At 34.9% G+C, this 17,625-nt stretch overlaps 1 protein-coding gene across 16 annotated transcripts in view; it reads right to left on the bottom strand.

Annotated features, from left to right (window-relative positions):
* Positions 1-17,625, bottom strand: part of MYCBP2 (MYC binding protein 2) — a 309,994-nt gene that overhangs the window by 140,489 nt on the left and 151,880 nt on the right. For all 16 annotated transcript variants that reach the window (XM_053563137.1, XM_053563138.1, XM_053563143.1 and 13 more), the window contains 10 exons: positions 15,983-16,174; positions 14,333-14,539; positions 13,397-13,528; positions 11,223-11,401; positions 8,125-8,267; positions 6,536-6,636; positions 5,572-5,790; positions 3,265-3,490; positions 2,095-2,213; positions 1,397-1,484 (listed from right to left, as the gene is read on the bottom strand). In XM_053563137.1, coding sequence (XP_053419112.1) covers positions 1,397-1,484; positions 2,095-2,213; positions 3,265-3,490; positions 5,572-5,790; positions 6,536-6,636; positions 8,125-8,267; positions 11,223-11,401; positions 13,397-13,528; positions 14,333-14,539; positions 15,983-16,174 — 1,606 coding nt within the window. The remainder of the gene's footprint in view (positions 1-1,396; positions 1,485-2,094; positions 2,214-3,264; positions 3,491-5,571; positions 5,791-6,535; positions 6,637-8,124; positions 8,268-11,222; positions 11,402-13,396; positions 13,529-14,332; positions 14,540-15,982; positions 16,175-17,625) is intronic.

Here is a 17,625-nt window from a genome sequence, read left to right as displayed (position 1 = left end):
TTGGATAAGTTTACAGACTGCCACTGGACAGATGTGCCATTACTTATTTTCACCATTTTTCAACTGACAGGTACTGCAGTTGCTTCTAGGTTTTACAATCAAAAGCACTGCTGTATTAATCTATCCTTCAACTTTTTTTTGAGCATTTGTTCAAGTACACATAAAAAACTGCTATGTCAAAAATCATATACATGTATAATTTTAACAGCTATCGACAAATTTCCTCCAAAGACTGCTACTAATTTTCCTGAAATAAAAAGAACACAAGGTCTCTTTTTTCCACATATAATACACACCAATATTACATAGGGGAAAAGGAGTTGAGAAGAATGAAAGAGACCAGGAAGAGAAAAGGGAACAGAGAAAGAAGGAAAATGTAGAGAAAAGAGAAGAGAAGTAAGGATAGAGCAGGAATGGCAGTCTTAGAAGAAACAGATGGGCTTAGAATCAGGGAAATATAATAATGTATCTTTTAGTCCCAAATAATGTGAAAATAATATATTAAATAATGTATAAATATTATAAAATTAGTACTTGTATTTTCTTCTTTACCCTTTCGATTATAAATTAATCTATAGATCATACAAATTTGCTCCATAAAAAAGGCCCCATTTCTGCCTTTGCCCCCTCTCTGTTCTGTTCTACATGGAAACTTTCTAAAGAGCTACCTACATTCAAATTGACTCCCTTCATACTTTCTATTCTCTCTCAATCCATTCTGAAAGGTCTGACATTTCTCTCATTTTACTAATACATTTCTTATTGCTTATGTAGATAGCCAACGTGTTTCAAACCCACTGAGAGATTTCTATTGATTTCTTAGTAGCATGTAAAAATCGCATGAGCATGCACTCTCCAATGTTCCTCTGCTTCACTCGATGTTCCTTCAGTCTCACTGGCAACTGCTTCTTCCTACTCTGCTCATCATTCAAATGTTGGTAAGTCTCAGCTTTTACTGTGGGCTATCTTTTCTTTCTCATCTATATTCTCTAGCTTTCCTTTCATATGGTCCATGTCTTTAAATAACGACTTAGTTCAAATGACATTTTTACAGACGTGTCCCCTGAACTCCAGACAATTAATATCCAATTGTGTACTTGATATTTATACTAGGATGTTTCAGAAATATCTGAACTTTTGATTTAATACTATATATCCAGTGGTTAACTCAAATGCCTGGCACATAGCATGTACGTGCATTAGGAGGATATACATATGAATGTGTGCATTCAGTTTCCATTTAACCAAACCCAACCTACCAGCATATTAAGAAATTATTGCTCCAGAGTATATGTGATTATTTTGTACCTCTATTTCCAGATATTTTATAATAAACATCTTCTATTCTTAAGATTAAAAAAATATGTATCAACACATAGTACTTGACCACACTTACCAATAGGAAGTGCTAGATCCTTTTTCATCAAAGCTGCTGCACAAATCCCACCGAGGTTGGCTAGTTCTTTTTCTAACTGAATCACTCCCTGTAGAATTGTATAAAATTTGTTGATTTAAAAATGTTGAACAGATAACACAGACTGTCAATAAAATGTGGTTTGAATTCAACCATTACTTTTGAAATTAGAAGGAAGTGTGTGTGTTAGCTAATGGTTAGATTGAGAGTGGAAGAGATTCAATGTTACGTCTCATGGTAGTTATAAAGTTTGGGTTTACAGATTCATTATCTAAGTAATTTTTCATTCATTAATTTGAAGGAGCATGATCAACTTTGACCTTGGTTTTGTTTTACTGCATGATTTAAAACATTTAAACAAGTTAATAGTAAGTTAGTCCCTTATGAAATTAGTTCTATTATTTATTCAGAAAGGTACAGCCACCTGTGCAGGTTCAAAACAAGTATAATTATACTTCAAAGGCAGGGTCATATTGCACAAACTCCATTTCCTTCATGTATTAAAAGTAGCAAAAACAGACCATTACATATAATTAAACTATAAAATACTTTAAATTATACACTCCTAACTTAAAATACCTGTAAACTTCAGAGATTTTGCATATAGGTAACAATACAATTTTAACAGCAATCCTTAGAAACATAATCTTTAATAGAAGGAAAAGATAATTCATTTTTACCTCATCAGGCCCAGGGCTAAATTCATATCCAATTGCAAAACATTTGAAACCATAGAAAGAAGCTTTGTCGTCTTTCACATAATCTGATGCAGTCTCCAATGAAAAAAGGGCTTCGTTTCCTAAGAAAAATGTCAATACTGAGTCCCAAATCTAAAAATGCTTTATTAAAATTTCCCACTCTCCTATCTATCTCAAGGTTAGTAGCAATACAAACCAGACACTAAATAAACTAAATAGGGATTCTTTGGGGTGGGAGGTATTCTTATTATCTATTTGAGCAAACTGCGCTAAAAACAACACTAGAAATAAGACCACCCCAAGTGAACTGTTATTTTTCTTTATGGTCAAATTCTCCTTCTTAATAAGACTCTCTATTTTAAAGTTACATGGACAATCATTTTTCAATTTTATAGATTACTGAGGTGACCTAAGTTAGCCTTTTCTGTTTTAAAGTGAGCAATCCTTCACCCAGGCATTTGTTTTTTTTCTGATTTCACCACAAAGGAAGGAAGTGAACAAAGGTAATTCAGAGTACAAAGAAGTTACTGACTTCAAACTGGCTATTAGTTTGAATGATCACAGAGTAGTTATAGTTAATTGATTAAAAATACTGCAGACCACACAGTGTTATAAACTTACTTCAATATCTTTTTTTTTTTTAAGAAAAACACAAGTATCAGCAAAAATATGTATGCTGATACGCACGCTTTCTTTTTCTGTCACACAAACACATGCTCTCACAAGCAAGGCAAATGAAATAAGAGCTTTAACATAACTCAGAAAGTAGTTCATGAATTCTCTATAAAGAAAGGACTTGAGTCCTTAAGTTCTGAAAATTTATCACTTACTAGGAAAATGAAAGATCTAATCTACTTTTTCTATGGTGGGTATTGTCCCAAATACACAAACAGCCATTCCTCAATATTAACACTCTGCTCTGGTCAAGCTAATCTTTTTTCACAAAAATCTTCATAACAGCCCTGCCAACAAAACTTGGTCATGCCATGACCCCTGCCCAGGGCATCTTTTCTATCTCTTTTTATTCTATTGTAACTGTGATCCAGATATGTAGGATCCAAAAATTAAATAAACATTTCAAATGATGCATTCTTACTAAATACACATAAATGCACATATTTTACCATAAAAAACAAAAGAGAAAGAACTCACCAGGCAACACTAAAACCATAGTAGGCCATCCAGAGGATCCTGAAAATTTTTTTAATTCTATCCATGAATTAAGATTTTCATGAACAGATGTCAATTTTGGTCCATATCCTGAATTCTGAATAGTTCTGACAGGAATCAACAAACGGAGGACATCTTCTGACTGGGCAGTGCCACACTGAGGGTCAAATTCGATTGTCATCCACCTGACACATTCTGGGAATGTCACCTAAGGGCAACAGGCAAGAGGAAATAAATTTATATGCCCGCATACACACACACACACACCTTTGCACCTGTATATGTATATATGTGTGTATGTTTTTACTAAGTGATACAACAGAAGGATAAACTACAACATTAAAACAAAATGTTAGTCAATGGCTTACACCTATAATCCCAGCAGTCTGGGAGGATGAGGCCAAAACTTTAAGACTAGACTGACAACATAGTCCCTACAAAAAATTAAAAAATTTACACTCCTATTGTCCCAGCTACTGGAGAGGCTGAGCCCAGGAGCTGGAGCCTACAGGAAGGGATGATCATTCCACTGTACTCTAGCGTAGACAACAGAGCAAGACCTTGTCTCTATTAAAATAAATAAATACAGTGTTACCTTATGACAGAGAAAGAGGGCTCAGAGTGAGAAAGACAGATAAAAGCTAGATTTGACTTGGGATTATATAATTCTTTTTTTTTTTTTTTTGAATTGGTAAAACCACAATTTAGTCAGTTTACTTAATCGTGAGCTCCAATGATGAACTATATATTCTATTTTTTAAATATACATACACATACAGATACATGTGTATACATATATAGAAATAGTGTGTGTGTCAATATATGTGTAAAATTCATCAGGGCACTTTGAAAAAATAGCTGGTTCTAGGTCTGAGGCAGGAAACATGTAAGATGGGCCTGGAACATCTTAACATACCAGACAGCAATAAAGCTAGGAATGACCCAGGGGTTTGCAAAGGATATGGCTAAAGGACTCAGCAGGTAAGTTAAAGAGGGTCCCATACAAGAAAGACCTATAATCCACTTTCTTCAACAAATAAGAGTTCAAGGCAACAAAAAAAGAGAGAAAGAGGGGGATCTATAGTTTTAAAGGGATTTGAGATAAAAGAACACTTCAGAAACATAATAAATTGTAACATACAGATGTCATTTGGATTCAAACAAACTATTAAGAAATTTATATCTGAAGACAAGATATTGTTTTTTTCAGTGTGATGATATTATGGTTATTTTTAAGGGTACTTATATTTTCTAGATACACAGAAGGAGTTATCATGAATTTGTTTTAAAGTAATACAGGAGGGAGAGAAACTAGGTAAGGAATAAGTGAAAAAGTTTGAAGAAGTTAAAAACTACTGAATCTGGTATAATGGATAAATGGGGTATACTATACTACCTTATTTACTCTTATAAGTTTAATATTTTTTATAATAAAAAGCTGAGTATTTTATAAGCATACTAAGTATAAACTTATATTTAAATTGTGAAGGGAATAACTTCTTTTCCCTTAATTTTCATAATATACTTTAAAAAAGAATAAAGATTTTTACACACTCTATGACAAGATTAAATATATAAATTTTTATGGAATCTTTTTTTACATTATATATAGTAGACTACTTTAAATTCTATGTTGAGTATGTAAATTTTCAGAGTTCAGGCTATTACGCAAATTAAACCAGTTCAAAAAATATGATTTAAAAATGTTTATGCTCATATCCACTACTATTACAAAATACATACAGCATGAAGTTTAGCACTGTGTATTGTGTTACACTTCTAAAAAGAGTTTCCAACAACTCTCATAATTCTACAATACATTATACTCTTTTAAGTTAAAACTGCTCTCTTGAATACTTGTGTATAACTGATAATTTCTAACCACTTGCTGATTCTCTATACTTAAATATTATAAAAGAAATGAGACTTGGGCGGCGCCTGTGGCTCAGTCGGTAGGGTGCCGGCCCCATATACCGAGGGTGGCGGGTTCAAACCCGGCCCTGGCCAAACTGCAACCAAAAAATAGCCGGGCGTTGTGGCGGGCGCCTGTAGTCCCAGCTACTCGGGAGGCTGAGGCAAAAGAATCGCTTAAGCCCAGGAGTTGGAGGTTGCTGTGAGCTGGGTGAGGCCACGGCACTCTACTGAGGGCCACAAAGTGAGACTCTGCCTCTACAAAAAAAAAAAAAAGAAATGAGACTTTTGAACACAGGCAGAACATTCCTTAACAGATCATTAGTGAACCTCAAATCAAATTTTAAACTTAAATTCACACTAAGAACTGGTGCCTACCTTGTAGTGCATCACACAGGCAGGTTTATATGGGTGCTCGCTCTCTATGACAGCATAGTGATTAGAGGTTGTACAAGCAGAGAGGCCTTGTTCAGGCTGGTTTCCTGTGGTGCTATCTGTTGACTGATTAGGATTGAATGCAGGAGGTGCATACTTCTGATTCAAAATGGCAACGGAGGGAAGCAATTGTTGGACAAGGCCAAAGACTTCTACAGCCACCTAGTATACATATTACAAAATGATTAAATGAGATGTGAAAGAAGTTTTAAAATTATGAGTTACATAACTGTTTATTACCCTTATTAATAATAATTTTCACCTATTGTTTCTACTAGTTAAGTTTTTGTTCAAACAGAAACAAACCTGTTCCATGAATAAAAAAAGATTCGTCTTAGATGTCTTAGATGTTCTACGAAAATAATCTGTTAAGTATTTTTAAACCTTTGCTTTTATGTGATCTGAAGTAAGTTAGGTTTTACTCAATAATTATGCCAAAGAATCAAGTTTATAATTTCTTCTATGTCTCAAATATTTCATATTTAAAACACTCCTATCGTTTTTAACGTTGCTATTGTTATTTAAGATGAAGATTTGGCATTAACCTCATAAATTTTACAAATCTCAATTAACTTTATTTTTCTATATATATTATGTTGCTAAAACATATTTCCTATTCCCAAATTCTTCATATGTAAAGCCAGGAAGTATATTAATTTAGTAAATGATCCCAAGAACAAAGGTTTAACTAACTTCTACTTCTGCTTCTTACCTGGTGCCCCAAGGACTAAAGTATTTTTAAAGAAAAGATACAAAGCCAGGTGCCCCAAGGACTAAAGTATTTTTAAAGAAAAGATACAAAGCCAGGTGCCCCAAGGACTAAAGTATTTTTAAAGAAAAGATACAAAGTCTGTACAAATGATATATTTTTTAAAAAGTCTCCAACTTATAGAATTAAGTTACATACCTTGGGAATAGCAGCAGCTACTGGTCCTATGTAGGCTATGATAAGGGGAAGCAGCATGGAAAACAGACTGGAAGAACTGAGCAGTTCTGGAATGTCATCAGCTAAAAAAGGCATTAAAACTGTAGTTAGAAGGTAATCACATTATACTGTATACATGCTCTACTAAATCTATATTCTGTTCTCTTGAGGAAAATTATACTTGACATTAACTGAGTGATTTAAAAGGACCTGGTATATTTCTAACGGCTTTATTTACACGTTATCTCAAATAAAAACCTCACAATCAGATACTTTTATTATCCTCATTTCTTTGAAGGGAAAGGCAAGGTACACAGCATTTAAGGATTACCCCAAATCCTTAGTATGTATGTGTATTAAGCATAAGTATCAGTGAAGCAACAGAGCCAAGACTAGAATCTAGGATAACTGAGCTAGGACTTTAAACTACAACTCTTGCACCAAACATGGCTTCATCTGTGACATCAGGCAAATTACTTTACCAAAATGGGACGGTAACAGTATTTCCCTCATTTGCAAGTTGTACATATTAAATGAGTAAATATATATGCAGTATAAAAAACTTAGAATAATTTCTATACATGTTAAGCACTCCAAAAATATCTGCTGTTACTGAACGATACTGCCTTCAGTTTTTTTAAAGAAAGCATTTTGCTCTTTAGTCATTGAGCACTTTAGTCTTTTAACCATGAAATCAGACTGGAAAGAAAAACTGAGTATAGACTGTAAAGTCCTTTATATTATAGTTAAATTATTCTCCCAGTGCTGATTTTTTGACCTGGTGTTGCAGATAAGCTGGGTATTTATTTAAAAAATACAGTTTCTCAGCCTAGCTTAAACCCATGGGGATAGAACAAACATTCTTTACTTTTAGCATGATTCCCAGGTGATTCAGATGTGCAACTAGCCTCAGGAATGAATGTTACAAATAACAGTAGGAAAATGGAGGAAATAGTAAATATTTTTGTAATGATAATTCTGCTGCCCTCGTAGAGGATGATAAAGTAACTGGAGAGAAATGGGGGAAAGGTGACAGTGAGATATTAGGCTATTATTCATCCACCCAAAGGGTATAGACACCTGTAGCACAGCAGCCTGAACTATGGCAATGGCAGAGGAAGAGAAGAGAAAATGGAGAGTTTCCACTGGAAGAACTCAAAGAACTGAATTCAGACAGTGAATCTGAGAAGACCTTTAGGATACCCAGACCTTTGGGTGAATGGCAGTACACTGCCATTATTGGGAAACAGAACATAAAGAAGAGAAGCTTTTTCATTACTAAAAGAAGAATAATGAATGCAAAGACACAGTTTATTCAAGATAAAACCTTTTTCTTACTAAGTCAACTAAGAAATTAAGAATATGAAATAACTGCTTTTGAACATTCTAAAAAGTTCTGCATGAGAGTATGGAGAGCATGACTTGTCCAAAATTAACATATGCATAGATGTATAATGAAGAAAACACTCTGGGATTTTATAAGATATTACCTCTTCAAATAACTCTGTGCACAACTTAGGGAATAAAGAATTTAAAATATGGCAATTGAGAAAGAAAAAGAAAAATCTTACCATCCACAGCAAGAGCTCTGTGCAAGAGGTCCTTAGCAGCTCGAACGACAGTGCTTACAACAGAGAGAGCTCTGCTACAGTTTTTATCTTCTTCATTAGCTTTACTCAGAAGTTGAGATTGTAAATCTCCATCAAATTCACTCCTATAACATGAGTAGATTGGAAATTATTTTATAATGGTAGATAAACATGATCAAATGCTAGTAGTCATATGTAAATCAGAGCTTCTTATTTAATGTATAGTTTTCAAAAGTTAATGTAAAGTTAAAATATAAATACATAACATATAATTTCAAGGAGTGATAGGGCTTTGAAGAAAAATAAAACAGCACAGGGTATAAAATAAAGAGTATCATTTTAAATAAAGTCATTTCTCTGAGGAACTGGTGTTCAACAAAGACCTGAATTATGTTTACGAAAACAACCACCACCAGGCAAAGGCCTGAGGGAAAACTGTTGGGGGGAAAGGAACAGACTGGTCCCTTCAAGAGAACAGAATGAAGACAAGTATGTCCGGAATGAAAGGAGAAAGAGTAAAGGTGATGGGGTGGGAAGGGAAGCAGGAGTCAAGACAGGCGAGGTCTGAAAGCCACAGCAATCACTTCATATTTTATACTGGTATGGGAACGGGACGTTACTGGGTTTTGAGCAAGGGCAGACCTTGGTATGATTCACATTTTTAATGAGACCACTCCAGCTGCGCTGTGCAGCACTGACGTAGGAGGGCAGTGGAGGGCAGTGGAAGGCAGTGGAAGGCAGAGGCTATTGCAGTTAGCAAGTGCAAGCAGCAGTGGCTTAGACTAGACTGTTATTACGAGAGTTGGAGGAAAGGTCAGATTTTGCGACATTTTAAAAGTACAGATGTCAGGAGTTGTTGACAAACTACTAAAAGATATAAAGTATGAGGGAAACACAGAAATCAAGAATGACTCCAAAGTATTTGGACACGCTGAGCCTAATATGCTATTAGCCAACTACGTAGAGCATACATAAAAAGAGCATGCAGCAAAGCGGCTAAGAGTTTGTCATATGGAGTCTGATTTCCTGCCTACATGCCCCAGTATAATTCACTAGAGGCATAACTTTCAGCAAGTTGTGTGACTTAAGTCTCCCAGGTCCTCTTCTGTCGAGATAAGAAAGCTACCTACCTCCTGGGGTTGCTGTGAGGACAAGCTGAGATAACACAGGTTAAACACTTGGGGCACTGCCTGGCACGCAGTAAGTGCTCAGTACACGTTAACTACCATCACTTCCACTGGTGCCATCCAGATGAAGACATCAAAGATGGACCTGGATATTCAGTCTGGGGCTCAGAGGATATGAAGCCTAGAGATAAAAACTTGGGAGTTATCCAGACTTGAATCATTTTCTTTTTTTTGGGTGGCGGGTGGGCAGGGGGTGGGGGGGAAGGACAGCGTCTCACTCTGTTGCCCTAGTTAGAGTGCAGTGGCCTCTTCACAGCTTATTGCAACCTCAAAGTCCTGGGCTCAAGCGATCTTCCTGTCTCAGGCATCTGAATAGCTTGGACTAAGGGCACCATGCCCGGCTAATTTATATAGAGATGGGGGTCTGACTTTTGCTCAGGCTTGTCTAGAACTCATGATCTCAAGTGCTTCTCCTGCCTCAGCCTCTCAGAGTACTAGGAATACAGGTATAATCCATCATACCAGGGCTAATTTAATTTTTAAATTTAGAGCTAAGTAGAAAATGTTAAAATATTTAAAACAGTATATTTTGATTAAGATACAAAGTTTGTATAGTTTTCTAAAATACATAATCTTTGTGAATGATATAGCTTTTAGTCTATGATTTGAGAATAATTAACATACTATTTGTTGTAGCGTTTATGTAACAGAAAAAGTTTCTCTTCATTGAGGTAGAAAGACTACAAATGGCTTTCGTATCTCAGCAGCAACATTCCAGTACACACAGCACTATTTACTGCCTAATTTTTGTGTTACATTTCAACTGGAAAAAGGAAGCAGAAAATCTGGGGAAATTATTTTACCCTAACTACCTGGGAGTGCCCCTAGATTGTTTATGAAGGAAAGAGAGAAGCAGCAGCCTCTTCAAGAGACATGGAGCTTCAGTTAATGCTAAGGGAGGCTGAAGGCAAATGTAGTAAACAGTACTCATCACTACCTAAGATCCCAGCTATGTTCCTAGAAGAAAAATTCAGACTCAGTGAGAAACGTGTATTTGAAAGTTTTTATTTTTTTATTTTTATTTTTTTATTAAATCATAACTATACATTGATATGATCATGGGGTATCATACACTCGCTTCATAAACCATTTGACACATTTTTATCACAGTGGTTAACATAGCCTTTCCGGCATTATCTCAGTTACTGTGCCAAAACTCAAGAGTTATCATTGTTTGTTTTCCAATGTTTACATGAAAAATGCTTTTTGTTAAAAATATTATAAGAAAGACAACATTATAGATTCTAGGGCTTCAGGGGCTAGACTGGACTGGTACAAGATTTGCAGATATCAAAAAACAGCAGATCCTCTGAAAGTGGACCCAAGGGACTGTAACAAACTGGTCAACGTATAGAAGGGGTCACATAAGGAACTAGGCCTATAGTTCTGTTAAAGTACATGTGGTGAATGTTTGGTCTATGAAAATTAGGTAAACCTTAGGAGGTGGTCAATGCACGGAGGGGCTCATCCATGGCAGTTCTATTATAGTGTATTCTGCAGACTGGATAGGAAGTTTACCCATCACTATCTGGGTAGAGTCAATCTGATCATTATTTTTAGGTATTTTATAAAAAGAAATGAATAAATTCCATTTAAATTTGAAATTGCATATCAGAAATTATAAAGTGATGGCAACAGCACATATACCCAGTAAACAGAAATTTCAATTATTAAAGAAATAATGGCAGAAAACATTATAAAACATTTACCACTGTAAACGTTAAATTTATATATTAAAATGACACTTCATTTTATACATTTATACAATTATGTGCTGAGAAGATACACTGTAATTATAACTATCCAGTTACCAATTTTCCCTTGGTAGTAAATTAAGTATATTCTACCCCCGTAAAGTACTTCCCCGTAAAGTATCTCTACACATACACCTACCTATAGTAGAGTATCTGTGGAATCTGTCCTCTAGTTTGGTTTGTGCCATTACTACTCAAGCTGCATGTGCTGAATGTAAACGTCACACCATCAGGGCACTGAACTGTAGTCATTCCTCCATCCCCATTGGCCGTCCGGCTTCCATAGTTCCTCAAACGCACAGCATATTTAACATTTTCCTTCATGATAAAGACAGAAGACACATTTATACTTATTAATAATGCACAGAGGATACACAAAAAGAACTCCAGCAGTGAAATGGGAAAAATACATTGAACTTCTATAAGTGGTTAATGAATCAAATATGATGATAATTAATATTTACTGAATGCCTCCTATACATGTTTATACAGAAACTGTCCTGGGCGCTTTATGAGACTTAATTAAATTAAATTAATCCTTAAAATGACTTCATGAAGTAAGCATCATTATTATCTCTATTTTATAAATGAGGTGCAGAGAGGTTAAGTGACTTGTTCAAAGTCACACAGATAGTAAATGATGGAATTAGGATTTTAACATAGGCATTGTGACTGGTGTCTGCTCTTCATTACACCACTAAAGTATCAGTCATAATAAAAGATATTAAATACATAGGCTAATATTTTTCCCTGATCAATTTAACATTTAAAATAATTTTAAATGTGGAGTAAAATAATGGTGAGTCCATTATATTTTCATTTTAAGAAACAGGCAGGAGACAGAAATATACAGGTAGATAGGCATGGAAAAAAATATACGAAAAAAGCTTTCCAAAATATGATAAACTGTACTTTGAAATGTGAGCTATAGATACCATAAATACTAATGCTTTATGATCCATGATATAAATTTAACAATGAAGGCTTTTTGGTTTTTCAATATCTAAACTGTTTTTGATCAAGTCTCTGATAAACCTACCTTATCCAAAATTCTGCTCTATGATGAAATTAATTAATTAATTTATTTATTTATTTTGAGACAGAGTCACCCTCGGTAGAGTGCCATGGTATGATAGATCACAGCAACCTCAAACTCTTGTGCTTAAGCGATTCTCTTGCCTCAGCCTCCCAAGTAGTTGTGACTACAAGTGCCCACTACAACGCTCGGCTATTTTTTTGTTGTAGTTGTCATTGTCGTTTAGGAGGCCAGCAGGATTTGAACCTGCCAGCCCTGGTGTATGTGGCCTATACCCTAAACACTGAGCTATGGGCACCGAGCCTATTATTAATTTTTTTAATGATGAAATTTATTTCAATAGAATTTAGAAATACTTTAATGTTATTAATTTCTTCAATGTGGTAAAATTTCTCTATTTTGCCAAATATTTATACTTATAAAATTAAATTATACAAAGTAATGAGTTTAGCAGTTAATATCAACCATTAAGACCACTTGTTTTTATTTATTTATTTATTTATTTATTATTATTTTTTTTTTTGTAGAGACAGAGTCTCACTTTATGGCCCTTGGTAGAGTGCCGTGGCATCACACAGCTCACAGCAACCTCCAACTCCTGGGCTTAAGCGATTCTCTTGCCTCAGCCTCCCGAGTAGCTGGGACTACAGGCGCCCGCCACAACGCTCAGCTATTTTTTGGTTGCAGTTCAGCCGGGGCCGTGTTTGAACCCACCACCCTCGGTATATGGGGCCGGTGCCTTACCGACTGAGCCACAGGCACCGCCCCAAGACCACTTGTTTTTTAAATGAGTTTTGGCACAGAAGAAAAGACAGGGGCAAATGTTTATGCAGTGTCTCTGTTGTGCTAGACACTGAGGCAGATTTTTGTTTCCATTATTTAATTTAATGTCAGCAACTCTACAATGTAGGTATTATTTTCTCAAACTACAGGTAAGTCTCAAAGTAGCTAAATGATGATATGCCAGTGTCTTAAAGTTAACAAGTAGAAGACCAGGTATCTGAAGCTAAGTCTGTTTGACACCAAAACCTAATAATACTTCATATTGTTCCAGACTTTAAAGAGACATTATACAAAAACAGAATAGAATACAATATCTACAGTATTAATATAATATCAGGTTCAGAGCAGGTACTCCATAAATACTCAAAGCACTGCATAAGGGATAACTTAGAAATAGCTAAATCTAACAAAGAAAACTCATTGAATACTTTTTATTACTTTTAATTGTACAACAATACCTCTTATTTACAACAGAGACTTATGGTTGAAATTACCTTTAAAGGAACCACTTTGTCAAGTCTTATTTCAGCTATATCACTGGGTGAGTCATCTGTTGTATATGTTCCCTTGACTAACTCTAGAGAGGTCCATCTGTGGGAATGAGTTGAATCGCCTGCATGTTCACTCTAACAAAACCAAACAAAATTCAGCAAATTCTTAATTTTATTACAATTTTTTACAATTCTGATTTATAATTATTATTTTTCAGCAATTTCTTTCCTATAAAATATTTTCCCAAATATTAAAAAATAGTATTGTATTAATTTATTTGATTTCCTGAGAAGTACAACATAAATGGGTTTTGTTCATCTGATGTCTTGAACCATGTCCACTTCTTCATAATAAGAGAGCTATATCTAATTACAGAACCTTAAGAAGTAGAGAATTAATTCAACTTAATTGCTCAAAGGAATCAAGCTAGAGCTAGAATCAAGCTATTTAATAGGAAATTATTTAGATACTACCTTTCTTCTCATTTCAGTGAAACATTTTTGTGAAAATCAGGTACTTTAAATAATTTAGAGTATATAGAAAGATACAGCTAAGTCGTCAATCAATAAATACTATCTTTACTAAAAATCACCCATTAGTCTTCTTTGACAAGATTGCTTGACCACTGATAGAGGTAAAAATGTCCATCTGAACACTGTTCATGCTGCTTGGAACAAAAAACTACTCAAGACCAAAATCAGAGGCTCAGCTAAATACTTTCTTGCCTTTAATTCCACCTAAAATATTTTCCTTTCTGAAAGTACAAAAAATATGTTAAAAATGGCTCAATCAGGTAAAATCATTCTCTTCAACTTCTTTAATGTCCCACCTATGACTGACCTGCTAAACCTTTAAAGGTGTGGACTCATCATATCACAATGGTAAGTCCTGATACACAACCCACACAGCAGGATGAACCCTTTAAGAGTGATACTTACATCATCAACCAACACCTCTAATTCATATTCATGAATTCCACCTCCTCCATAGACAGAGAAACCAACCACAACTATTCCAGGTTTGTCGACTGAAAAACAGATTGCATCAGGGGATCCATTCCCAGTGTTCCAACTTCTTCCCTGACTGGTTTTCGTGAATCGGTTAGCACTAGCTTTGACAGAGTGGAGGGAATTAAGTCCGTCAACCTGTGAACAACAGAAACAATCACATCAGTAGTTGTACACCTTTAAGAAAACTATCCAAAGATTATAAAGAAGTCACATAAAATAACCTATATTTACTAGGTGGCTTACCTAAAAGTACATTCTATTAAGAGATTAATACATAGTAAATGTTATCTTTCCAAACTCACAAATCAATCACTTGAAAATATTTTCTTCTTTTAGTCATATCAAACCATATATTTCACGTAATTTATGTCAGACTACAAATGTGTTAAGTTTTCACAATCACAACATAATGATCGCTCGCTTTGAAAAGAATTATCATTTTATCAACATTCTAAAACCCAATGGTTTTCAAACTATGCTACACAGAGCACTAGGACTTCTGCAGAGATAGGTATGCAGGAAAGAGATGAATTCAAGGTTCCGCTCTTCAATGAGACCATCTGTTCTTACCTGTGAATTTCCAAATAAGATTTTATTTGAAGAAAACAGTCTATATCCTAAGTTTGAACTGCACTAAAGATGTTTTTATAACTTAACATTCAAAGTTTCAGTTTACATACATGTACAACTACACTAACTAAAAACTCTCATTGGAGAGGACCAGAGTACTTATTCTGGGTGGAAACTGCTCTTTTTAGTTATAGTGCCTACTTCTACTCAAAGTTGGCTGCAGAAATCTGGGAGAATATACATAGGAAAAAACTGAAGTCTATGATTCCAGCAAGAATTATGAACCTCTGAGAAAGAAATACAGATACCTAAAGACAGGATCTTTGAGAACTCCCAAGGTTGTATATTAATAAGACACCCTGCAATTTTGGGCATTCCTTTTTGTTATAAAGGTTAAGGTCACAGAGGATAACTCTTTAGCAAACTTCAGAAGGTGATCTATGCATTACTGACTTTTCTGCATCCTCCAGGGTTTAGTACAAAAGGGAAACATTATAGTCTGAATGAGCAGATTTTTTAAAAATTAATAATTTTCTGATAAGGGCCTCAATGGCCTCACAGGCCAAAGCCAAAGCAGAGCCACAATGTGCACCTCTTTATCTTTCCCACACCACGAAATCATTATTAGTAGCCCGACCTCACCAGCATTGCTCATCACTCAGCAATGAGAACTATACTTGCTTTCACTGGCGCATGGTGGCAGAGGTGGGGGGGTAGTTGTACAATGGGGCAGATGAGGGATGAGAAGCTAGTCTACGAGAAAAATGTATACCTGATATCACTGTGAAATTCTGGTAAACTGGTGAGAAAAGGAAGCAAATAACAGCCAATAAGAGGTATAAGGAATGTAAAAAGGAAAAAAGTTCACTTTAAAGGAATTTTATTTTTAAAGGAAAAAATACAATGAGACTGAAATTTGTTTCTACCAAGTCAAAATATATATTAATAAAATCTATGTGGGAAATTAATCATGTACTTATTATCCAATCTCAAAATACAACTTATTACCTCAGATCCCAAGGCTGATGCTGTCAGTTCACTGACAATACTGGCGAGTAATCCACAGGTGTTGGAGACCAGGTGGGAGGAGAAGAGCTCATTTTCTCTCCTCAGGCTGTTCCTCACTGGTAGCACTACAATAACCAGCATTTTCTCCAAAACTTCACGGAAGCTTGTCATCCCTGAGATATTCTCCTCACTCTATGATACATGAAAAGAGAAAGTTCTAAGTTACTGCTTTATTTTCCTACACAAGAGTCCCCAGTTGCAAAATCTTCTCTTTCTGTCTGACACCCTTGAACTTTAGACTTGAATTAGAATCTATTTGTACAAATCTATCCAGTTGTATCTGGAGTCACTACACCTACTTTCCACCTAGAATTTATTTTCTGAACTATTAATTTCTGTGTCTTAAAGTACCACACATTTATCATTTATAAGATGTCTGTGTTTTGTTTTTTTTATTTTTAGCTGGCTGGGGCCGGGTTCGAACCCACTACCCTTGGTGCATGTGGCTGGCGCCCTACCAAGTGAGCCATGGGCGCTGCCAGATGTCTGTGTTTTTATTAACTTTGATTAATTTTTCTTTTAAGTCACAATCCTATATGTCAGACAGAAAACTACTCGCCCCCTTTAAAAAGCTTTTTCTATAGGAAAAAATTCTAATCTCAAGGAACTCTAAACAGTCTGTGCAAATCAGTTTTTTAACAAAATTCTTTCTGTACATGCATGTAATTCCTATGCAGTTTTACAATTTCTACTGTATCTGCCTGATTTTTTAACTGGAGATTCCAACCTCTAAAACAGAAAAATTTAAAGAAAATGAATCATAGAATCCCATTACAGAACAAGGAAAAATTGGGAAAAGATGACTGTTTTAGCTGACATACAGCATGAATTATTTCAGCTAACTATAGACAGAGAACAAAATGCATTCAGTTTTACCAGGAGGCCATTGTGACCAATGAACCTGAGATCTAGTTCCAGTTTCCTCGTAATGCCTCAGATCATCTGTGAAATCAGCGAATTTGTTAAAACCACCTTATTGTCCCCTGAGAAAGCAAGTTTTCTCACAATATTTATATTCCACACTGCTTTATAAGCTACAACATCTATAACAGATTCAACAGATTTCATAAAATCCTAAAATCCAGGGTGGATAGGGTCCTTAAGTTAAATCACTCTCTTGTAATCTTATATTAATCTGGAATTAAAACACATACAGAGGAGGGAAAAAAGTTAAATCACTCTCTTCTCAAGACAAATCAAATGAGTATACTTTCAATCCATTTGGAAATTAAGTAATTTTCAGTTAAAATTACCAAGAGTGTTAATATAAAAATCACTTTCAATTTTTTTCCTAATGTATAATTTTAGGCTGAAACAAACAAAAAAAAACCACTTGGATGCAATCTTTCATTTGTAAATTATTTCTATAATTTAAATAAGACTACTATAATATTTTGGTTAATTATATAATTAGTTTTGCTGGATTTAAAACAATCAATTCTTGATTTTGTTAAAATTCCAGTTTTTATCTCTTATACTTTTCACCATCCAGAAACTTTACTTTCTGAAACATCTCAGAAAGTTAGTTTTTAATAAAACTCAAGCCCTAACTGTACTCCATCATTAAGAATCTGTGGGACTTT

This window comes from Nycticebus coucang, chromosome 15 (assembly GCF_027406575.1).
Source record: "Nycticebus coucang isolate mNycCou1 chromosome 15, mNycCou1.pri, whole genome shotgun sequence".
Taxonomy (NCBI): domain Eukaryota; kingdom Metazoa; phylum Chordata; class Mammalia; order Primates; family Lorisidae; genus Nycticebus; species Nycticebus coucang.
The sequence above is the reverse complement of the archived record's forward strand: the minus strand, read 5'-3'. Positions and strand labels throughout refer to the sequence as shown.